A 23257-nucleotide genomic window follows, 5' to 3' on the forward strand; every position below is an offset into this window, starting at 1 on the left:
AATGGGTACGTTTATTTAAAAGTGGACGAGAAAACGTTCATGATGAAGAGAGGAGTGGTAGACCATCATTGGTGACTGACGAACTCGTTCAGACAGTTGATGCAAAAGTTCGTGAAAATCAACGTTTCTCAATGTCGGAGTTGTCTACTGGTTTTCCACAGATTTCTAAGACTCTCTTGTACGAGATAGTGACAGCAAGATTGGGTTACCGTAAGTTCTGTGCACGATGGGTGCCCAAAGTTCTTACCAACCACCACAAAGCTCAAAGAATGGCCTCTGCATTAGACTTTCTGTCACGTTATGAGGACGAAGGAGAACCATTGTTAAACAGAATCGTGACCGGTGACGAAACCTGGATTAAGTACGTGAACCCTGAGACAAAAGAACAATCAAAGATGTGGGCACATTCAAATTCGCTTACCAAACCAAGAAAAGCCTCGCAAGATTTTTCTGCCAGAAAACTGATGGCAACGGTGTTTTGGGATGCCAAAGGGGTGTTGTTGGTTGAATTCATGGAACGTGGTACGACCATTAATCAAGACGTGTACTGTGAAACAATAAAAAAGTTACGACGGGCTATAAGAACAAACGCCGTGGTATGCTGACTTCCGGTATCGTTTTTTTGCACGATAATGCCCGTCCTCATTCTGCTCGCAGAACAACGGCCCTTCTTGAGTCCTTCAAGTGGGACGTTATCAACCATCCACCTTACAGCCCAGACCTGGCGCCAAGTGATTATCACCTCTTCATGCATTTGAAGAAATGGCTCGGGTCACAGCGGTTTGATGACGACGAAGAGCTCAAAGATGCGGTCACAGGCTGGCTCCAGGCACAAGCGGGTGATTTTTATGCAGAAGGAATTTCAAAGCTTGTGAAGAGATACGATAAGTGCCTCAATCGCTATGGAGACTATGTAGAAAAATAGTGCAAAGATGTAGTTGTAAGATGTATATATTAAAATATTTTTATTTAACTTGGTGTATTTTTTTAAATCAACCGGAGGTTACTTTCTGAACGACCCTCGTATGTAAATGCCATAAACACATCATCATTAATTAGAAAGTAATAATTACAAAGACCCTTGGTAGTGAACACTACAGCCTAAAGTAATCTTTACAAAGATTTTGAGGTGTTTAGCATACCATAGTATAGTGTAGTATAGTATTTGGGTCTACGTATATCCAATAACTTGCCACAGTATATGAACTGTCACAGGTAATATCATGTAATTTAAGACTAAATTTAACAACTTTGCGTTGATCAGATCCTCTTATTCCAATGGGCAGTAGCTTTATAGGTATCCTTAGAAACAATACCAGAATTTCCCTACAGATGGTGCTAGCTGTCAGTACAAGGGCCCGTGAGACCAAGTCTGCAGCACTATCTGCTTCCTGTAACGGCTGATAAAATATCAGCGAACATGCTCTTGGGAAAACACAGTGTTTTGAGTGGTTCAAAAAATCCAAGAGTGTGATTTTGACATAAGAAACAATGAGCATGGGAAACCACTAAAAAAAGTTCGAAGACAACGAATTGCAAGCCTTATTGGATGAAGATGATACTTTTATTTACTATGAGAAAAATGAACTGCTAACAGCAGGCATAGAATACTCATGAATACCTTGCAAGCATATATTATACAACAAATCAAAGTAAAAAGACATGTCTCAGTGTCATTTACATCACATAACAAGCGAGCACTACCACAGTGAAACGAACAAGGATCTCAAATCCAACTTAACTAAGGGAAGTCTTCCAAATTCGCAGCCAACAACATCATACTATTTCCCTTTTAGTTTAAGGCATCAGCCAAGACTGATACAACACTAAAGTTTAAGCCCGTTAATAAAAAGTTTACTAACTGGAATCAAAGTACTCATGGAGTGAACAATACTACTCAAAACATGGCAAGTAATGGAGGATGCCTAGGCAATGAAAGAAAGTGTTGGTACAAGTCTAAATCTGCATAGAATCTTAAGCCTCTAATTTCCCACAACAGTAGCCTCTAAACCCAAACTTATAACTAATGTCAGAGCTCCATAAACACCAAAAACGCATATCTGGTAAGATGATCACAGTATTTCCCATAAGCTGCATGAAAAAGTAAAGGATACCATGTTTTTGTGTGTTTGGTGTTCGTTTTTTTTTTTTTTTTTTTTTTAAAAAAAACACCATTATACTTAGGACGGTGAAGTTTACATCAGCATACCACATTTTTGCCAGTTACATTTTTAGACCCAAATTGACACATTCACATGATGTTCTTACCAGAAATATGGTTTTGGTGTGATGAAGTTCTGACTGATGTAGACCTAACATTAATTTTAAGTTTTGAGTTTATGGGTTACTGTTGTGGGACATAAGTGGCTTGAGACTCTATGCAGATTTAGACTTGTACCAACATTTTTTTTTCATTGCCTTGGGCTCCTACATTACTTGCCATGTTTTGAGGAGTATCGTTTACTCCATGAGTACGTTATGATTCCAGTTACTAAACTTTTTTCCATACATAATCGTTGCCACCCCTCCCTCCCCCTTCGGTGCGCAAGTATGTTACTTTATTAGTGGGCTTAAACTTTAGTGTTGTGTCGGTCTTTGCACACTCGCCTATCTTTTAGCCTTATCCATATCCACATTACCTATTGCGATAAAACTTGCTCTGTGTCAGTTCCTATTTAGACAGGTTCATCATTTTACAGATTGGTCATTAGGGTGATGCCTTATACTACCAGGGAAGTAGTATGATGTTGGCTGACAATCTGGAAGACTCCCTTAGCTAAGTTGGATTTGAGATCCTCGTTTGTTTCACCATGGTAGTGTCCGCTTGTTAAGTGATACAGAGCACAAACAAGTCATGTCTTTTATCTTTTTACTACAATTTGGTGTGTAACGTATACTCACAAGGTATTTGCTTCCGCCGTTTGCCTATAGGTGGCGACAACGGTAAGTAGCAGTTGAAAGAAACAGATCGCAGACGTCAGGCAGTAAGCTTAGACCTCTGTCACATAACCTCATTCAAACATTAGTCGAACTGTGTCTGCGTCATAAAGTTTTCCTTGATTGAAAATGTCTGTTTACGAGCCTAATTCTTGTCATCTGCAGGAGGTGTTACTGTTTTGTTTCAATATGATGAAAACAGCGACTGAGTCTCATTGAATGCTCCCAAGTACGTATGGTAAGGATGTGTCGTGAGTGGTTTCAATGCTTCAAGAAGGGTGATTTTAATGTCGTAGACTGGCATAGTGGTGAAAGAGAGCATGTTTTCAAAGATGTAGAATTGGAGACATTGCTGAATGAAGACTCAGCATCAAACTCAAGAAGAATTGGCACGATTAGTGCGAGTGACACAGCAAGCCATTTCAAAATGTCTCAAGGCTATGGGCATGATTCAGAAAGAAGTAACTTGGATCCCGTGTAAGCTGAAACCAAGAGACGTTCAACGGCGTTTGTGTGTTTGTGAACAAATGTTTCAGAGGCAAAAACAGAAGGGATTTCTGCATCACATTGTGACCGGGGACGAAAAATGGATTCATTACAATAACCCTAAACGCAAAAAATTATGGGGATATCCCAGCCATGCTTCCACGTCGACGGCCAAACCAAATATTCACAGCTCCAAGATCATGCTCTGCATTTGGTGGGACCAGCTCAGCGTCGTGTACTATGAGGTGTTAAAACCTAGTGAAACAATCACAGGTGCTCATTATTGAATGCAATTAATGCGTTTGAGCAGAGCCACAATACAGCAAGAGGCACGATAAAGTGATTTTGCAGCACGACAACGCTCGACCCCACGTTGCAAAAGGGGTCAAAACGTACTTGTAAATGATAAAATGGGAAGTCCCACCCCACCTGCCGTATTCTCCAGACATCACCTGTTTAGATCAATGGCGCATGGCCTGGCTGACCAACACTTCCGATCTCATGAAGAAGTCACAAATTGGATCGATTCGTGGATCACTTCAAAAGATGAACAATTTTTTTCAATGTGGGATTGTTACAATGCCTGAAAGATGGGAGAAAGTAGTGGTCAGCAATGGAAAATACTTTGAATGATACATGTGTAACCAATTTGTTTCATTAAAGCCTCTAATGTTGGGGAAAAAATGGCGGAAACAAAGCTGTACACCTTTTAATTAGTTTTTACATACATCTTTCTCTTAATAACTTAGGTTAGCCTCATTTAAAAATAAGTGGCTTCTCTTATGTGTCGTCGTCACAGCACAATATAAATAAAGTTGCAGAACAGGCAGTATTTCCATATTAGTTGTTGTATAAACCGAGGTGGCAAAAGTCATGGGATACTCCCTAATGTCATGTCCAATGTTCTGTTGTCCAGCACAGTGGAGCATCCACATGTTGCATGGACTCAACAAGCCACTGGAAGCCCCTGGAGAAATACTGAGTCATACTCAATATAGTCATCCATAACTGTGAAATTATCACCAGTGCAGAATTTTGAGCACAAAACACCAGGTCATTTGAAGCTGTGAAATAATAATAATAATAATAATAATAATAATAATAATAATAACCCCCGTGGAGGCCCGGGGAAAGAATAGGCCTCCGGTATGTTCTGCCAGTCGTAAAAGGCGACGAAAAGAACAAACCACTAATAGGGCTAACCCCCCTTTTAGTGTGATTACTTGGTTCAGGACAGAACTAAAGAAGCCTCGGACAAGCGCCGTCATGGTCGGGGACGACGCTTGAACCCTATGCCCGCCCACAATGGTAACGACACTGCTAGCCAACTGGAAAATGATTTAAATCCAAATAGAGGTGTTTTGCAGGATATGCTTCCTGCAACCACCCTAGAAGGAAAACAAAGACAGAGGATGAGATGGTCAGATGAAGTTAATCGACACCTCATGTTCTGTTATTACCAAGCAACAAACCTAGGAACCAACACAACTGGATACAGATCACAAGTACACACAACATTTATTACCAGATACCCAGAATTAAAATTTTTAACAGAACAACGACTAGCTGATCAGATCCGTGTAATAATCAAAAATAACAGGATACCCCAGTCAGAATTAGAAAACATCAAACAACAAGTACAACAAATACTAGAACAAAATAATGTGCAATCAGAAGAAGAAGAAGAAAATACAGTAATGGACTCAAACATCCCAGAGCAAACAAACAAAGAACAACACACATCAATTAAACAATCAGAGGAAAACGACATCTTAAGACAGCCACCAGAACAAGCACAAATAGAACACGAAGTGACACACATGTTAGATATAGAAGAAAAATTTCAGCTGACATATATAGAATACAAAGACACAAATACAGACATTAGACCATTCTTGCATAGACCACCAAATAACCCACAAGTCGAAACAACAATAACAACTATCAACACAATCATACACAACAAAATAAATGAAAATACAACAATGGAAGAGTTACAACTACTGGTTTATGTAGGAGCACTCACTACACTAAATATACACACTAGGCAGAGATCAGAACCAACCAACACACAGAAGAAACCCACAAAACCAGCATGGCAACACAGGCTACAGATCAGAATAGAAAAACTGAGAAAAGACATCGGACAGCTAACACAATTTATAAGAAATGAAATATCAGACAAAAAACGAAAAAGGTTAGGTAAAATCTCACAACAAGAAGCAATGGAGCAATTAGATGAAAAGAAGCAGAAGTTACAAGCATTGGCCAAACGACTTAGAAGATACAAAAAAAGTGAAAATAGAAGGAAACAAAACCAAACATTCAACACAAACCAAAAGAAATTTTACCAGACAATAGATAACACACACATTAAAATAGACAATCCACCAAACATAACAGACATGGAACACTTCTGGAGCAACATATGGTCAAACCCGGTACAACATAACAGGCATGCACGGTGGATACAAGCAGAAACAGACTCATACAAGATGATACCACAAATGCCTGAAGTGATAATTTAGCAACATGAAGTCACCCGAGCAATTAATTCTACGCACAATTGGAAAGCCCCTGGAAATGATAAAATAGCAAATTTCTGGCTAAAGAAGTTCACCTCAACACATTCACATCTAACTAAATTATTTAACAGTTACATTGCAGACCCATACACATTCCCTGATACACTTACACATGGAATAACCTATCTGAAACCTAAAGATCAAGCAGACACAGCAAACCCAGCTAAATATCGCCCCATAACATGCCTACCAACAATCTACAAAATATTAACTTCAATCATCAAACAGAAATTAATGACACATACAACACAGAACAAAATTATAAATGAAGAACAAAAAGCCTGTTGCAAAGGAGCACGAGGATGTAAAGAGCAACTGATAATAGATGCAGAGGTGACATATCAAGCTAAAACTAAACAAAGGTCACTACACTACGCATACATTGATTACCAAAAAGCTTTTGATAGTGTACCCCACTCATGGTTACTACAGATATTGGAAATATACAAAGTAGATCCTAAATTGATGCAGTTCCTAAACATAGTTATGAAAAACTGGAAAACCACACTTAATATCCAAACAAACTCTAATAATATCACATCACAGCCAATACAGATTAAGCGTGGAATATACCAAGGAGACTCATTAAGTCCTTTCTGGTTCTGCCTTGCTCTGAACCCACTATCCAACATGCTAAACAATACAAATTATGGATACAATATTACTGGAACATACCCACACAAAATCACACATTTGCTATACATGGATGATCTAAAACTACTGGCAGCAACCAATCAACAACTCAACCAATTACTAAAGATAACAGAAGGATTCAGCAATGATATAAGTATGGCTTTTGGAACAGACAAATGTAAGAAAAATAGCATAGTCAAGGGAAAACACACTAAACAAGAAGATTACATATTGGATAACAGCGACTGCATAGAAGCGATGGAAAAAACGGATGCCTATAAATATCTAGGATACAGGCAAAAAATAGGAATAGATAATACAAATATTAAAGAAGAACTAAAAGAAAAATATAGACAAAGACTAACAAAAATACTGAAAACAGAACTGACAGCAAGAAACAAGACAAAAGCTATAAATACTTATGCCATACCAATATTGACCTACTCATTTGGAGTAGTGAAATGGAGTAACACAGACCTAGAAGCACTCAATACACTTACACGATCACAATGCCACAAATATAGAATACATCACATACATTCAGCAACAGAAAGATTCACATTAAGCAGAAAGGAAGGAGGAAGGGGATTTATCGACATAAAAAACCTACATTATGGACAGGTAGACAATTTAAGAAAATTCTTTCTAGAACGAGCAGAAACTAGCAAAATACACAAGGCAATCACTCATATAAATACATCGGCTACACCACTGCAATTTCATAACCACTTCTACAACCCTTTAGATCACATAACATCAACAGATACGAAGAAAGCAAATTGGAAAAAGAAAACACTTCATGGCAAGCACCCATATCATCTAACACAGCCACACATCGATCAAGACGCATCCAACACATGGCTAAGAAAAGGCAATATATACAGTGAGACAGAAGGATTCATGATTGCAATACAGGATCAAACAATAAACACCAGGTATTTCAGCAAGCATATTATTAAAGATCCCAATACCACAACAGATAAATGCAGACTTTGTAAACAACAAATAGAAACAGTAGATCACATCACAAGCGGATGTGCAATACTAGCAAATACAGAATACCCCAGAAGACATGACAATGTCGCAGAAATAATACATCAACAGCTTGCCTTACAACATAAACTTATAAAACAACACGTTCCTACATACAAGTATGCACCACAAAATGTACTGGAGAATGATGAATACAAATTATACTGGAACAGAACCATTATAACAGATAAAACAACGCCACATAACAAACCTGACATCATACTCACCAATAAAAAGAAGAAATTAACACAACTAATCGAAATATCCATACCCAATACAACAAATATACAAAAGAAAACAGGAGAAAAAATTGAAAAATACATCCAACAGGCTGAGGAAGTCAAAGACATGTGGCATCAGGATAAAGTTGACATCATACCAATTATAGTATCAACTACAGGAGTCATACCACACAATATCCACCAATACATCAATGCAATACAGCTACATCCAAACATATATATACAATTACAGAAATCCGTAATTATTGATACATGTTCAATTACCCGAAAGTTCCTAAATGCAATATAACATATACCGTACAGCAAAAAGGAAGTGACGCTTGATAAAGGTCCGCGTCACTCCATTCCTCACCAGACTTAACGTCTGAGAAAGTAAAGATAATAATAATAATAATAAATCCCGCGGAGGCCCGGGAAAAGAATAGGCCCCCGGTATGTTCTGCCAGTCGTAAAAGGCGACGAAAAGAACAAACCACTAATAGGACTAACCCCCCTTTTAATGTGATTAGTTGGTTCAGGACAGAACTAATGAAGCCTTGGACAAGCGCTGTCATGGTCGGGGACGACGCTTGAACCCTATGCCCGCCCACAATGGTAACGACACTGCTAGCCACACGGAAAATGATTTAAATCCAAATAGAGGTGTTTTGCAGGATATGCTTCCTGCAACCACCCTAGAAGGAAAACAAAGACAGAGGATGAGATGGTCAGATGAAGTTAACCGACACCTCATGTTCTGTTATTACCAAGCAACAAACTTAGGAACCAACACAACTGGATACAGATCACAAGTATACACAAAATTTATCATCAGATAACCAGAATTAAAATTTTTAACAGAACAACGACTAGCTGATCAGATCCGTGTAATAATCAAAAATAACAGGATACCCCAGTCAGAATTAGAAAACATCAAACAACAAGTACAACAAATACTGGAACAAAATAACGTGCAATCAGAAGCAGCAGAAAAAACAGTAATGGACTCAAACATCCCAGAGCAAACAAACAAAGAACAACAGGCATCAATTACACAATCAGAGGAAAACAAAATCTTAAGACAGCCACTAGAACAAGCACAAATAGAACATGAAGTGACACACATGTTAGATATAGAAGAAAAATTTCAGCTGACATATATAGAATACAAAGACACAAATACAGACATTAGACCATTCTTGCATAGACCACCAAATAGCCCACAAGTCGAAACAACAATAAAAACTATCAACACAATCATACACAACAAAATAAATGAATACACAACTATGGAAGAGTTACAACTACTGGTTTATGTAGGAGCACTCACTACACTAAATATACACACTAGGCAGATATCAGAACCAACCAACACACAGAAGAAACCCACAAAACCAGCATGGCAACACAGGCTACAGATCAGAATAGAAAAACTGAGAAAAGACATCGGACAGTTAACACAATTTATAAGAAATGAAATATCAGACAAAAAACGAAAAAGGTTAGGTAAAATCTCACAACAAGAAGCAATAGAGCAATTAGATGAAAAGAAGCAAAAATTACAAGCTTTGGCGAAACGACTTAGAAGATACAAAAAAAGTGAAAATAGAAGGAAACAAAACCAAACATTCAACACAAACCAAAAGAAATTTTACCGGACAATAGATAACACTCACATTAAAATTAAAATAGAATGGAAAAGATAAAATAGCAAATTTCTGGCTAAAGAAGTTCACCTCAACTCATTCACATCTAACTAAATTATTTAACAATCACATTGCAGACCCATACACATTCCCTGATACACTTACTCTTGGAATAACGTATCTGAAACCTAAAGATCAAGCAGACACAGCAAACCCAGCAAAATATTGCCCCATAACATGCCTACCAACAATATACAAAATATTAACTTCAGCCATTACACAGAAATTAATGACACATACAACACAGAACAAAATTATAAATGAAGAAAGGAGCACGAGGATGTAAAGAGCAACTGATAATAGATGCAGAGGTGACATATCAAGCTAAAACTAAAAGGTCGCTACACTATGCATACATTGATTACCAAAAAGCTTTTGATAGTGTACCCCACTCATGGTTACTACAAATATTGGAAATATACAAAGTAGATCCTAAATTGATACAGTTCCTAAACATAGTAATGGAAAACTTAACATTCAAACAAATTCAAATAATATTACATCACAGCCAATACAGATTAAGCGTGGAATATACCAAGGAGACTCATTAAGTTCTGCCTTGCTCTGAACTCACTATCCACCATGCTAAATAACACAAATTATGGATACAAATAACTACAGAAATCTGTAATTATTGATACATGTTCAATTACCCGGAAGTTCCTAAATGCAATGTTACATATACTGTACAGTTAAAAGGAAGTCACGCTTGATCAAGTTCCGCGTCACTTTCCATTTTTAAGCAGACATAACGTCTGAGAAAGGAAAGAAATAATAATTTAATAATAATAATAATAATAATAATAATAACAACAACAACAACAACAACAACAACAACAATAATGCAACCTCTCAACTATGTCCCATAAATGTTTGATGGGATTCATGTTGCATGATCTGGGTGGCCAAATCATTTGCTCACTTTGTCCCAAATGTTCTTCAAGCCAATTGTGAACAACTGTGGCCTGGTGACACGGTGCACTGTCATCCATAAAAATTACATCATTGTTTGGGAACACTGAGTCCATAAATGGCTGAAAATGGTCTCCAAGGACCTGAACATAACCATTTCCAGTCAATGATCCCAGTAAACACAGCCCACACCATTATGGAGCCTCCACCAGCTTGCACAGTGCCTTGTTGACAACTTGGGTCCACGGCTTTGTGGGGGTCTGCATCAGACTTGAACTCACTATCAGTTCATAAGAACTGAAACTGGCACTCATCTGACCAGGCAACAGATTTCCAGTAATCTAGGGTCCAACTAATACAGTCACAAAACCCGGAGAAAAGCTGCAGATGACATCACACTGTTAGCAACGGCACTCATGTAGGTCGTCTGCTGCCATACCCCGTTTTCACCAAATTTTGCCACATTGTCCTACCGGATAAATTCATCTTATGTTCCACATTGATTTTTACAGTTATTCCAAGTAGTGTTGCTTGTCTGTTAACAATGGCAACTCTATGCAAATGCCACTTCCCTCGGTTGCTAATTGAAGGCCGTCGGCAACTGTGTTGTCCAAGGTGGGAGGTGATGCCTGAAATTTGGTATTCTCGGCACGCTCTTGACACTGTGAATCTCTGAATACTGAATTCCCTAACGATTTCCAACCCAGAACGTCTCATGCATCTAGCTACAACTCCCATTCCATGTTCAAAATCTTAATTCCTGTCGTGACGCCAAAATCATGTCAGAAGCCTTGTCACATCCATCACCTGAGTACAAATGGCAGCTCCGCCAATGCTCTGCCTTTTTATACCTCGTGTATTCAATACTACAGCCATCTGTATAGATGCATATCACTATCCCAGGGCTTAAGAACTGGCCGGTTTTGAGCGCGGGTACTCGCATCTGCTCAGACACGTGCTCGCAAGCAGGTGCAAGGTCGCGGAGTAGGGAGGGAGGGGAAATGTGCGCGCACGTTTGAATAGGGCCGCAGCGTGCCTATTGAATTCACGCCGACTGTGTAACGTTTAAAGTACTACGATCAGCTCTAACAGTCAATTCGCTGGTTAAGAATCATGTCAAGTCGCCGTTGTGTAACCCCAACCATGCTTTCGCAGTTCAACCCCCACTGGGAGGAATTGTATCTGTTTGCAGAAAAAGATGGTGTTGCAAAATGTTTAGTATGTCACAAAACTCTGAATTCTTTTAGGAAATTTAATTTGCAGTGACATTATATGTCGTACCACGCGAAAGACTACGGAAGTAGAAAATGTGATGGACCAGATCGTGCACAGGAAGTTATTAAACTTAAAAGGAAGCTATCCGAAGAAGATCTGGACGACGAAGAAAAATCAACTGAGGCAGCTCTCTGAGTGGGTTACAAAATTGCTTTGCTTTTAGCAAAATCCCTGCGCCCCTTAACTGATGGCGATTTAATAAAAGAATGTTTGGTAGTTGCAACGGAACATTTGTGTCCATCTCAAGTTGAACAGTTTCAGATTGTGCCATTATCTAAGATGACAATTATGCGTCGCATACAGGACATGGCAGACGGCGTCCAGAGCCAGCTTGCAAATATCTGTAAAGATTTTATGGCGTATTCTCTAGCTCTGGACGAAAGTGTTGATATCACTGGAACAGCGCAGCTTTCCATATTTATTAGAGGTGTTAATAGAGATCTTCAGGTGAGGGAGGAGCTCCTCGATGTAGTAGCCATGAAGAACACTACAACCGGTGGTGATGTTTTAAGTAGTGTTGAAGAAAGTGTTGAAAATATAGGATTGTCGTGGAATTCTTTAGTTTCAGTGTCTACAGACGGTGCACCAGCGATGACAGGGAACAAATCAGGTTTCGTTGCGCTGTTGAAGGAGAAAATGCAAAAACTGACCATGCCGAATGAAATAAGGGGCGTTCACTGTGTGATCCACCAGGAAAACTTACGTGCAAAGAGTATCACTCTAAAAAATGTGATGAGTTTTGTTGTTCGTACAACCAATTATATAACGAAGCATGGGCTACAACACAGGAAATTTAAAAGCTTTCTTGAGGATGTAGAAAGCCAGTAGGTAGCTTGCCTTATTACAGCGAGGTCCGCTGGCTTAGTCATGGTGAATTATTAAATCGGTTTTTTTGCCTATTAGATGAGATAAATATGTTCATGGAAATAAATAACATGTGTGTTCCTGAATTGAAAGAGCCTTCATGGAAATGTGATCTCGCGTTCTTAGCAGATTTAACTAGCCATCTGAATGCTTTGAACATTTCACTACAAGGTAAAGATCTGCTAATTACTCATTTCATAGATCAAATACGAGCTTTTAACATGAAATTGACACTTTGGGTGAGTCACCTGGAAACAGGAAATCTAGCTCATTTTCCTAAATTATCATCCACACAAGATGTTCACAAAGACTGTGAACGTTATTCACATAGTTTAGTTGCCCTTAAAGAAGAATTTTATCAACGCTTTCAAGATCTGACAGCACTATACAGTGATTTTGATCTATTCTCCTCTCCATATTCAGCAAATATTGAAGAGATTTGTCCTGAGCTGCAACTAGAAATTATTGACCTGCAGTGTGACAGAATACAGAGACAAATTTCAGAACAAGAAAAACATTTTGGAATTCTACAGACACTTCCCTCAGGATAGATTTCCTCGTTTGCGGCTAGAATAATATCAATGTTCGGTTCCATGTATGTTTGTAAACAACTGTTCTCTACAATGAAATGTAACAAGACGCGCCTGAGAAACGCATTGTCTGATCGAAATTTAAACTGCACGCTGCACCTACAATGCACAAGAACAATTACTCCGAACATAGACGCAATTGTAAAGGGCAAAAAGTACAAGATAACCGAGAATCCCACACTTGAGTGACACCTTTTATTGTGTAACAGTTCACAAATTAATAAGAATGTAGAGGAATACACTAAGCTAATAAAATTATGTGGCACGTGTACATTCTCCTTTATTTGTTTCATCTGTCACAGTAATAATTTGTGAGTGATATCCCCGCAGGTTGCCGCGGATTTACATTGACTGGCGGCATCTGTTGTGTGCCCCACGTGACTCTCCCCACTCTCCGCTCTGGTCCGGTAGTGGGGGTAGCGTGCTCGCGCTGCTCCGTGCTCGCGCCTTGCTGTTCACAGCTCGCTCCGCGAGCACATATGTTGTAAAGCCCTGCACTATCCCATCACTTGTCACCTCAGTGTAAGCAATGTTGCACATTCAAATGAAACTACTGTCAATTTATGCCAATGTAACTACACATGGCACCTCCTGATGTGATATCTAGAGATGTTGAAATTTCCTAAGGTAAACCTGGTAAACCTCTAAATGTTTCTATTGAAAGGACGGGCACAATGTATACTTATAATGAGACTGATGAGGTGAGATGAAGATAGACAGATGTAAGTTATGGATAAATTTCAACTTCAAAAATACTAAATTAATTACTTGCTGAAAATTCTGTCTTCACATATATTTTGCTCAACATTTGCTCTCATATTCCAGGAGCATGCCTCTCCATTACTGTCAGTCAGTTTCACTTCTGTCAAAACTAGGAAATTGTTTGATCTAAGTGACTTTCATTAATATAAAGAAATCTACATTTAGCATTTAACAGACAGAGGCAATGAGATCACATCATCTTCACTGTAACCTAGGCACTTAACTACTGAACTTTAAGTGTTTATCAGATATTAATACATCCATATACATAAATAGTTGTGGATCAGAAGCATCTTGTCACCTGCATGTTCTGCACTACCACGAGAACGGAAAGATGATGACAATGAATCCCAGTTACGCTCTTGTGGATCAATACCAAATTTCGCACATTCCATTATTACATCATGGTCTTCCATATTTTTCCACCTGTAAACAATAAAAACTTTCAAAAAATAGCAAAACTTATCGATGTCATATATCCATAAATGGACAACACAAAATACTCCATGTTTGTTTTCCCATTGTTAACTATTTTAGTGCAGTGTGTCACAGACTTGCTTATCAAAAAGAAGTAATTATATATACTTAACAACTGGGCACAAGATACTTAAGAAATGAACCAAATAATACAACCTTGTTAAAACAACTGAAAACAATCAGTAAATCCTACTGTCTCAGGTCACACACACAATATAATGCCACAGGAGTATTTTATTATTATATATGTCTGTGGCAGAAATGTGAGGGATGCAGGTCGTCGTCATCTTCTTCTTCTTCTTCTTCTTCTTCTTCTTCTTCTTCTGTCCAAAGACTGGTTCGATGCAGCTCTCCGAGTTACTCTATCCTGTGCAACCCTTGTCATCTCCAAATAACTACTGCAACCTACATCCTTCTGATTCTGCTAAATGTATAATGTGAGATTTTACAGTTTACTGTTTGCTACCCATCTAACACATCATGTATTCTTAGTGACGTCACTCTGTTTCACTGATTCTGAAGCAAAGGACACTACTGCCTGATTCTTATTTTGAGGTTGGCTTATCAATAATCTGAGCCTATTTCACTACTGAAGATGACAGTTTAAACTGTGTAAACCAGTAAAGTGAACCAAATAAAAATTCATTGTGCAGCTGACAACTGACTTCTTATCTCTGTTGAAATATTCTGCTGCTGCTGAACTACAGCTATGAACAAAATCTATTCAGTACCTGCTCATTAGTTACATGATCTACCCATCTACTCTTCAGCACTCTTCTGTAGCACCACATTTCAAAAGCTTCTATTCTCTTTTTGTCTAAACTATTATCATCCACATTTCACTTCCATATGTAGCTATACTCCAGACAAATACCTTCAGAAAAGGCTATGTAGCACATAAGCCAATATTTGATGTTAAAGTTATCTTCTTCAGAAATGCTTTCCTTTCCATTGTCAGTCTACAGTTTATATCCTCTCTACTTTGGCTATCATCAGCATGCATAAGGATTCAAAAGGATCATTATCTATGCTATTTCCGCACCACAGATTTATTCTTTAACTGAATGATGTCTATCAGTCCAGCTGTACTCTTGTTTTGTGTTCTGGATAGCTAAAAATTATATTACTTCATTCTTACTCAGAAACACTTTGGTGTTATAAGAATTAAAACTTCCATGATGAAGGATATGCAGCTACCAGAGGAAGAAAGGGGAAAAAATTAAACAAATGCCACAAAAATGTGAAAAAAGCAAATTATGTAAGAATATCACCAACACAGGCACAGACAGATTGCTACTTGCCATAAAGATGACATGTTAACTTGCAGACAGGCACAAGGGAGAGACACTTACACAAAGGTTTTGGCCCCAGCCTTTGTTAGAACAAGAAACAGAAACACACATCATTCATTCACAGAAGCAAGTACACCACAAGCACAAATGACCACCAACAACAGTAGCTCGGGCCAGAATTCTCGGCCGAGCTGCCAAAGTTGGGGGTCATGTTCGTGTGAGGTGTGCTTACTTGTGCGAATGAATGGTGTATTTCTCTTTCTTATTTTGACAAAGTCTGTGGCAAAAAGTTTTGATGTGTAAGAGTTTAATTGTGCCTGTCTGCAACATGTAATCTTTAAAGTTAACCCTTTGAATGTCAGGGTGCTGATTCGTTGGTACTCTGCTTCGTCTTGTTTAGCTTACAGAATCTGGTTCTAGATGGTGTTGGCGTGCTGATTACAGATGCTCTTTGCCTCGAGATACGTGTAGGTCGATACCTATCGACAACTGAGCATCGTTTCGGTGAAATATTAGTGTTCGATTATTCCACTTTTGCATCGTTTGTTTATTGACGTCATGTTTCACTGTACATGTTTACATTCTGTTTACTGCATTCTAGGTTGTTCTTTCTGCACAGTACTGTTATTTATCATTGTTTCTGTGTGTTTTTCTTCACGTTAAGAGTTTACAGTTTGTTTATTTTCTCTGCTTTTTGTGAAAAATGCGACCTACATCAGGCCACAGCAGAGGACTTAACGACAAAGAAATTTGTGAACTTTTAGAATGTACTAGTCATACAGAGTGTTTTAGCGAAAGTAGCAACAGTTCAGAAAGTGACAGTAATGTACTTCACAATATTGTGAGCGAAAGTGAAAACGAAATGGAAGATGTACAGTATACTGAAGTAATTGCACCTGAAACACTACAGTTATTACCACATCCATTTCAAGAGCTGCCAGGACCAAAACATATGCCGCCAACAGGATCTCCTGTGATTGAAATATTCTATCTGTTCTTTACTACAACATTGCTGCAGCTTATTGCAACTGAAACAAATCACTCAGCTAAACAGTTTATAACTAAACATGCTATATTGTTCAAACTGTATAAGAAATGGAAGAATGTGACAAGTACTGAAGTAAGAGGTTTTATTGCTTGCTTACTAAATATGGGACTCAATAAAAGGCCCACAATGCTCTCATACTGGAGCACAAAACAATCACAGGCATTTCCATGGTTTAGTAAAATGTTTTCTGCCCACCAATTTAGGCATCTTATGAAATTCTTTCATCTTGTGGATAATGAGAAATGTCCAGTACCAGGCCATCCTGATTATGATCCATGTATCAGGTACCAGCCATTGGTAGATCATGCTAATAATATATTTAGACATCATTACACACCTCATGAACGACTTAGTATTGATTAGAGTCTAGTTGGCACTAAATGTCACACTTCCCTATTACAGTATTTGCCAAACAAACACCACCACTGATGGGGAATCAAATTGTGGATGCTGTGTGACTCTATAATGCACTATTGTCTTGGGTTTTATACTTTCAGAGGTGCCAAAAGCCAAGAAGATAAGGCTGAGATTGCAAGACATGGCTTAGGATACTGTGTTGTCCAGAAGTTACTGCATTTGGGCAATTACTTGACAAGGGATATCATATCTTTTCATGTCAATACCATTTGTAAAAGGTTTTTATAAATTAGGCACATACATTACTGGCACAGTAAAAAAAAAAAAAAAAAAAAAAAAAAAAAAAAAAAAAAAACAGGAAATATTTGCCAGAGCAATTTAGAAAGAAATTTGGAATTGGGAAAAAGATGTATTGTAAGTCGGGTCCGGTACTAGCATGTGCGTACCGAGAGAAAAAATCCCAGTGTACCCCTGTTCTCTTATTGTCAAGTTAAGTTGGTGCTGGTGACACTGAAGTCCAAAATAAAAATAAAACAGTATAAAAGCCAGAAATAATACACCAGTACAACCAGTATATGAGTGGAATAGACACATCCAACATGGTGCTGTATGCATATTTGGATGAGAGGCGAACTCTTCATCATTGGAAGAAGGTAGCTTTAAACATAATGTCAAGAATGGTGCTGAACTCTTACATACTATACAAAGAGCATTATAAAGGAAGGAAAGTTGTTTCCAGATATGTATATACTGTAATGATAATTGAAGCCTTGTCAGATGAATGGCTGCAAGAAAAAAAATGCAACTGATGATCCTCGTGGTTCTCCGGGTTTGAGAAAACTTCCAGAGAAGAAAGAGTCAAGACGCTGTGTGTATACTAGTGATGGAAGGAAAAGAAGGTCAATAACTGTTTGTAATAGATGTAATAAGGGGTTGCATGGTGTATGTTTTCCTAAACACAAATGCTAAGTCATACGGTAGACATGAAAAATCTGTAATGTTCTCTTCAAATAAATAATTACTATCTTTCTAAATAATAACACAAATTTCATATCCCTCATGTCATTTTACTCAGAAATGTGTGCAGATTCTATGGACTGCAGTTAGCCTTCTTAAATTGAAGCACAGTGTTGGATATATGGAATCAAAGTCAAATTTATAATATTTAAAAAATATATATTTTATATGGACTGTCACAATCAAATTAATTTGAAACATTATGATAATCTGTGTAAGCCATAATATTCTACATACTTTTATGGATAAGTGGTAATTTTCTCATATTTTTAAAGCGAATACTGTGTTATATATGGCAATTTAAATAGAATGTAGCATAACAGTATAAATACGCATGACAGTTTTAGCACACACCACTTCAAATTGGCTGACTGCAAAAGGGTTAAGTTGCAATATATCTTTTCCTATATCGTTGATATCCCTACCTGCAGTTTCCATTGTTAAATTAAGTAGAAATTCATTTGATGTCCTCAACATTTACAACCTACAAGATAGAGAAAAAGCTCTACCAAATGGAAAGCAAAGAGGAAAGGGACAAAAGGACAGGATCTATGATAAGAGGTTCAAGATAAATTCAGAGAATAAGGTTAATAGTAACACTAAAACCCGCCAAGTTAGGCGAGAGCGTTATGGTCAGCCTGGATGTTGTTTTTAGGCGGTTTTCCATATCCCACTAGGTGGTTACTGGGCTGGTCCCCATGTCCCGCCACAGTTACACGACTCATAGCCATCTGAACACGTTCGTACCATTTCATGGCTTACACTAGATGTAGACAGCTGGGGTACACTAATTCCATCCCAGGGGATGTGGAATAATGACAGGAAGGGCATCCGGCCACCTTCCGATACTAACATAGCGAAATCCATAGTAACAAGGCTGACCCTGCATTGAAGTGGAACAAAGGCCACAGGAAATAATGATGAAGGTTAATAGTAATACTAACAATACACACTGACAGCTGAATTAAAGATAGTTGCTCTATCTGCCAAATACAATGTTTCCTTGTGGTACGTGGCAGAGATGGCATTAAACCTCACTGGCCATCCAAACATCACACAATATCTACAACACAATGTCAGTATTTTTAAAGTATGAAATCTTTATGATTTTAAAATTTATGGGGATGTCTGTGGAACACAGGTTGTTGTGTCCACATTTTACAGTTGTCAAATGCTAAACAGTTAACACTTTTTGGTCACACTGGACACACAGTGATTATTTATGACCAACCTCATAAGGAATTACACTTTGAAATGGTGTACTAAAAAAACTACTTTGCACCATACTTGACTTTTTGGGTTCTGTACCTCAATCGTTAAATATGGAACCCTTATACAACTGACTGGACAGACCTGGCCGGCCAATTGCCTGCCATCCCACCCGTGCACCAATCACATCCCACCTCATTTTCTCAGGAAATAGCAAGTTGAAATTTGTCACATACTAAGGTTATGGTCCACTGATGGTATAAAAAAATTCAAGCTTATACATTAATCCAGTCAAAAGATAAGGACATTTATGTCACATATTTTGATACTTACAAACTCACTCAATCGAAACCTAGAGGGTACTCCCAGCTGACCTTGAAATTTAGCAAGAAGCATTATTTCACTCAACAAGAAAAGGAAAAAACCAAAACCAAAAACAGTTAACTGTAATAATATCACACAAAAATATCTTTTTGCCTCTTTCTTATGTTGAATTCATGAACTGTCAAAAGCATAATGGAAAAATATTACTTTATGCAAACATAAAATGTAAGTTGTATGTCATGTTTTTGTAAGTAAATAATAAATACTTACTGAATCTTCTCTCTCTAGATATATAAACTAAAGCTCCCGCTCTCTTGTTTTTGTGTGTTTGGGCTAATCTCAGGAAATACTGTAGACATTTTGGTACAGTTTTTCTTAATAGCAGACTGATTTATGAGCAAACATTGTGTCTGTAATTCAACTTAAAATTAAAAACAGAAAATCCAGGTTGGAATATCAACTTAAAATTTCCAGGACCAATACCCTGCCAGTATCAACGCAGATAAGCGGCAAAAATCATTTAGATTCTCGATGCCTGCGATAGATGAAACATCTATAAACCTAATTAAGTTTGTATGGAGCCCTCAGAGCACGAGTCCTACTCATTCGCACCCCCCCCCCCTTTTTTTTTAATATCCTTACAGAAAATTTAGATACAGCTTAGAAGAAAATAAATGTTATTCGTATATATAGTATTGAGACATGTCCATGAAAAGAAAAAAATGTTTGAAGGCTGTGCCAAGTTGTAGGACACATTCTCACCACACCATAATTTCTATGTATATTCCTACTGAAGCTCCATTTGGTGCAAAATAGAACTACTATATTTAAAATTATACATTTGTTGTTGTTGGTTGTCTTCAGTCTGAAGGTTGGTTTGATGCAACCCTCCATGCTGCTCTATCCTGTGCAAGCCTCTTCACCTCCGAGTAACTATTGCAACATACATCCTTCTGCATCTGGTTACTGTATTCATCTCTTGGTCTCCCCCTATGATTTTTATCTCCCCAGGCTTCCACTCAGTACTTAATTGATGATCCCATGTCATCTCTGAATGTGACATACCAACCGATCCCTTCTCCCAGTCAAGTTGTGCCACAAATTCCTCTTCTCTCCAATTCTATTCAGTAACTCCTCATTAGTTGTGTGATCGATCCATCTAATCTTCAGCATTCTTCTGTAGCACCACATTTTGAAAGCTTCTATTCTCTTCTTGTCTAAACTATTTATCGTCCACGTTTCACTTCCATACATGGCTACATTCCATACAAATACTTTCAGAAGACTTCCTGACACTTAATGCTATACTCGATGTTAACAAATTTCTCTTCTTCAGAAACACTTTTCTTGCCACTGGCAGTCTACAATTTATATCCTCTACTTCGACCTTCATCAGTTATTTTACTGTCCAAATAGCAAAACTCATCCACTATTTTAAGTGCCTCGATTTCTAATCTAATTCCCTCAGCATCACCTGATTTAATTTGACTACATTCCATTTTCCTCTTTTGCTTTTGTTGATGTTCATCTTATATCCTCCTCTCAAGACACTTCCATTCCATTCAATTGTTCTTCCAAGTTCTTTGCTGTCTCTGACAGAATTACAGCTTGCTCAGTATACAGACTGAATGGCATTGGAGACAGGGTTGTGACCTGTCTCCCTCCCTTCTCAACCACCACTTCGCTTTCAACCCCCTCGACTCTTCTAGCTGTTACCTGGTTCCTGTACAAATTGTAAATAGCCTTTGCCCCCTATGTTTTACCCCTTCCATCCTCAGAATTTGAAAGAGAGTATTGCAGTCAACATTGTCAAAAGCCTTTAAGCCTAAAAATGCTATAAATGTAGGTTTGCCTTTCCTTAACCTATCTTCTATGAGAAGTCATAGGGTCAAAATTGCCTCGTGTGTTTCCACATTTCTCTGAAAAGCAAAGTGATCTATCCCGAGGCCGGCTTTTACCAGCTTTCCTATTCTTCTGTAAATAGTTCACATTAATAGTTTGCAACTGTGACTTATTAAACTCGTACTTCAGTAATTTTCACACCTGCTCTCAACTCATTTCTTTGGAATTGGAATTACTATGCTCTTCTTGAAAGCAGAGTATTTTGCATACATCTTGTATACCAGATGGAAGAGTTTTATCATGGCCGGCTCTTCCAAGGCTATAAGCAATTCAAAAAGAATGTTGTCTAGTAATGGGGGCTTGTTTCGACTTAGGTTTTTCAGTGCTCTATCAAATTCTTCACGTACCATTATCTCTCATCTCACTTTCATTTATGTGCTATTCCATTTCCATAATACACCTTCAAGTTCATCTCCCTCGTACAGACACTCTATACACTCCTTCCACCTTCCTGCCTTCCCTTCTGCAGTTGGGACTGGTTTTCTATCTGAGCTCTTTATATTTATACGGGTGGTTCTCTTTTCTCCAAAGGTTTCTTTAATTTTCCTGTACAAGACATCTTTCTTTCCCCCTAGTGATATATGCTTCTAGTTCCTTACATTTGCCCTGTAGCACTTCCTGCTCAGCCATTTTGTACTTCCTGTCAATCATTTTTTAAACATTTTAAACATTTGTATTCCCTTTCGCCTGTTTCATTTACTGCACTTTTATATTTTTTCCTTTCATAAGTTAAATTCAATATAACTTGTGTTACTCAAGGATTTCCACTACCCCTTGCCTATTTACCTACTTGATCCTCTGCTGCCTTCACTATTTTATCTCTCAAAGCTAACCATTCTTCTCCTACCGTGTTTGCTTTCTCGTGTTCTTGTCAATTGTTTCCTTATGCTCCCACTGAAATTCTCTACAATCTCTGATTCTTTCTGTTCATCCAGGTCTCATCTCCTTAAATTCCTACCTTTTTGCAGTTTCTTCAGTTTTAATCTATAATTCATAACCAACAAATATTGGTCGGAGTCCACATCTGCCTCTGGAAATGTCTTACAAGTTAATATCTGGTTCTGAAATCTGTCTTACCATTATATAATCAATCCAAAACCTTCCAATGTCTCCAGGCTCTTACACGTATACAACCTTCTTTCACGATTCTGAAACCAAGTGTTAGCTATGATTGAATTATGCTCTGTGCAAAATTGTACCAGGCGGTTTCCTCCTTCATTCCTTTCCCCCAGTCTACAGTCACCTACGATTTTTCCTTCTCTTCCTTTTCCTACTATCGAATTCCAGTTCCCCTGACTATTAAAGTTTCATCTCACTTAACTATCTGAATAATTTCTTTTATCTCATCATACATTTCTTCAATCTATTCATCTGCACAGCTATTTGGCATATAAATTTGTACTACTGTGGTGAGTGTGGGGCTCGTGTATCTTGGCTACAATAATGGATTCACTATGCTGTTCATAATAGTGTATCCGCTTTTTTTTCCTTTTTTAATTACTAAACCTACTCCTGCATTATCCCTATTTGATTTTGTATTTATAACAATGTATTGACCTGATCAGAATTTCTGTTATTCCTGACCTATCCAATTCCCTTTTTAAAATTTTCTAACCTACCTGTCCAAT

At 37.9% G+C, this 23257-nt stretch overlaps 1 protein-coding gene across 1 annotated transcript in view; it reads right to left on the reverse strand.

The window, feature by feature from the left end:
• The window catches only part of LOC126260822 (hamartin), a gene marked incomplete in the record, with an annotated part of 282514 nt that overhangs the window by 166876 nt on the left and 92381 nt on the right, over window positions 1–23257 (reverse strand). Inside the window, 1 exon segment of the mRNA XM_049958206.1 lies at window positions 14305–14429. Coding sequence (XP_049814163.1) covers window positions 14305–14429 — 125 coding nt within the window.

The sequence above is a fragment of the Schistocerca nitens genome, chromosome 5 (genome assembly GCF_023898315.1).
Source record: "Schistocerca nitens isolate TAMUIC-IGC-003100 chromosome 5, iqSchNite1.1, whole genome shotgun sequence".
In the NCBI taxonomy this organism is placed as follows: Eukaryota; Metazoa; Arthropoda; class Insecta; order Orthoptera; family Acrididae; genus Schistocerca; species Schistocerca nitens.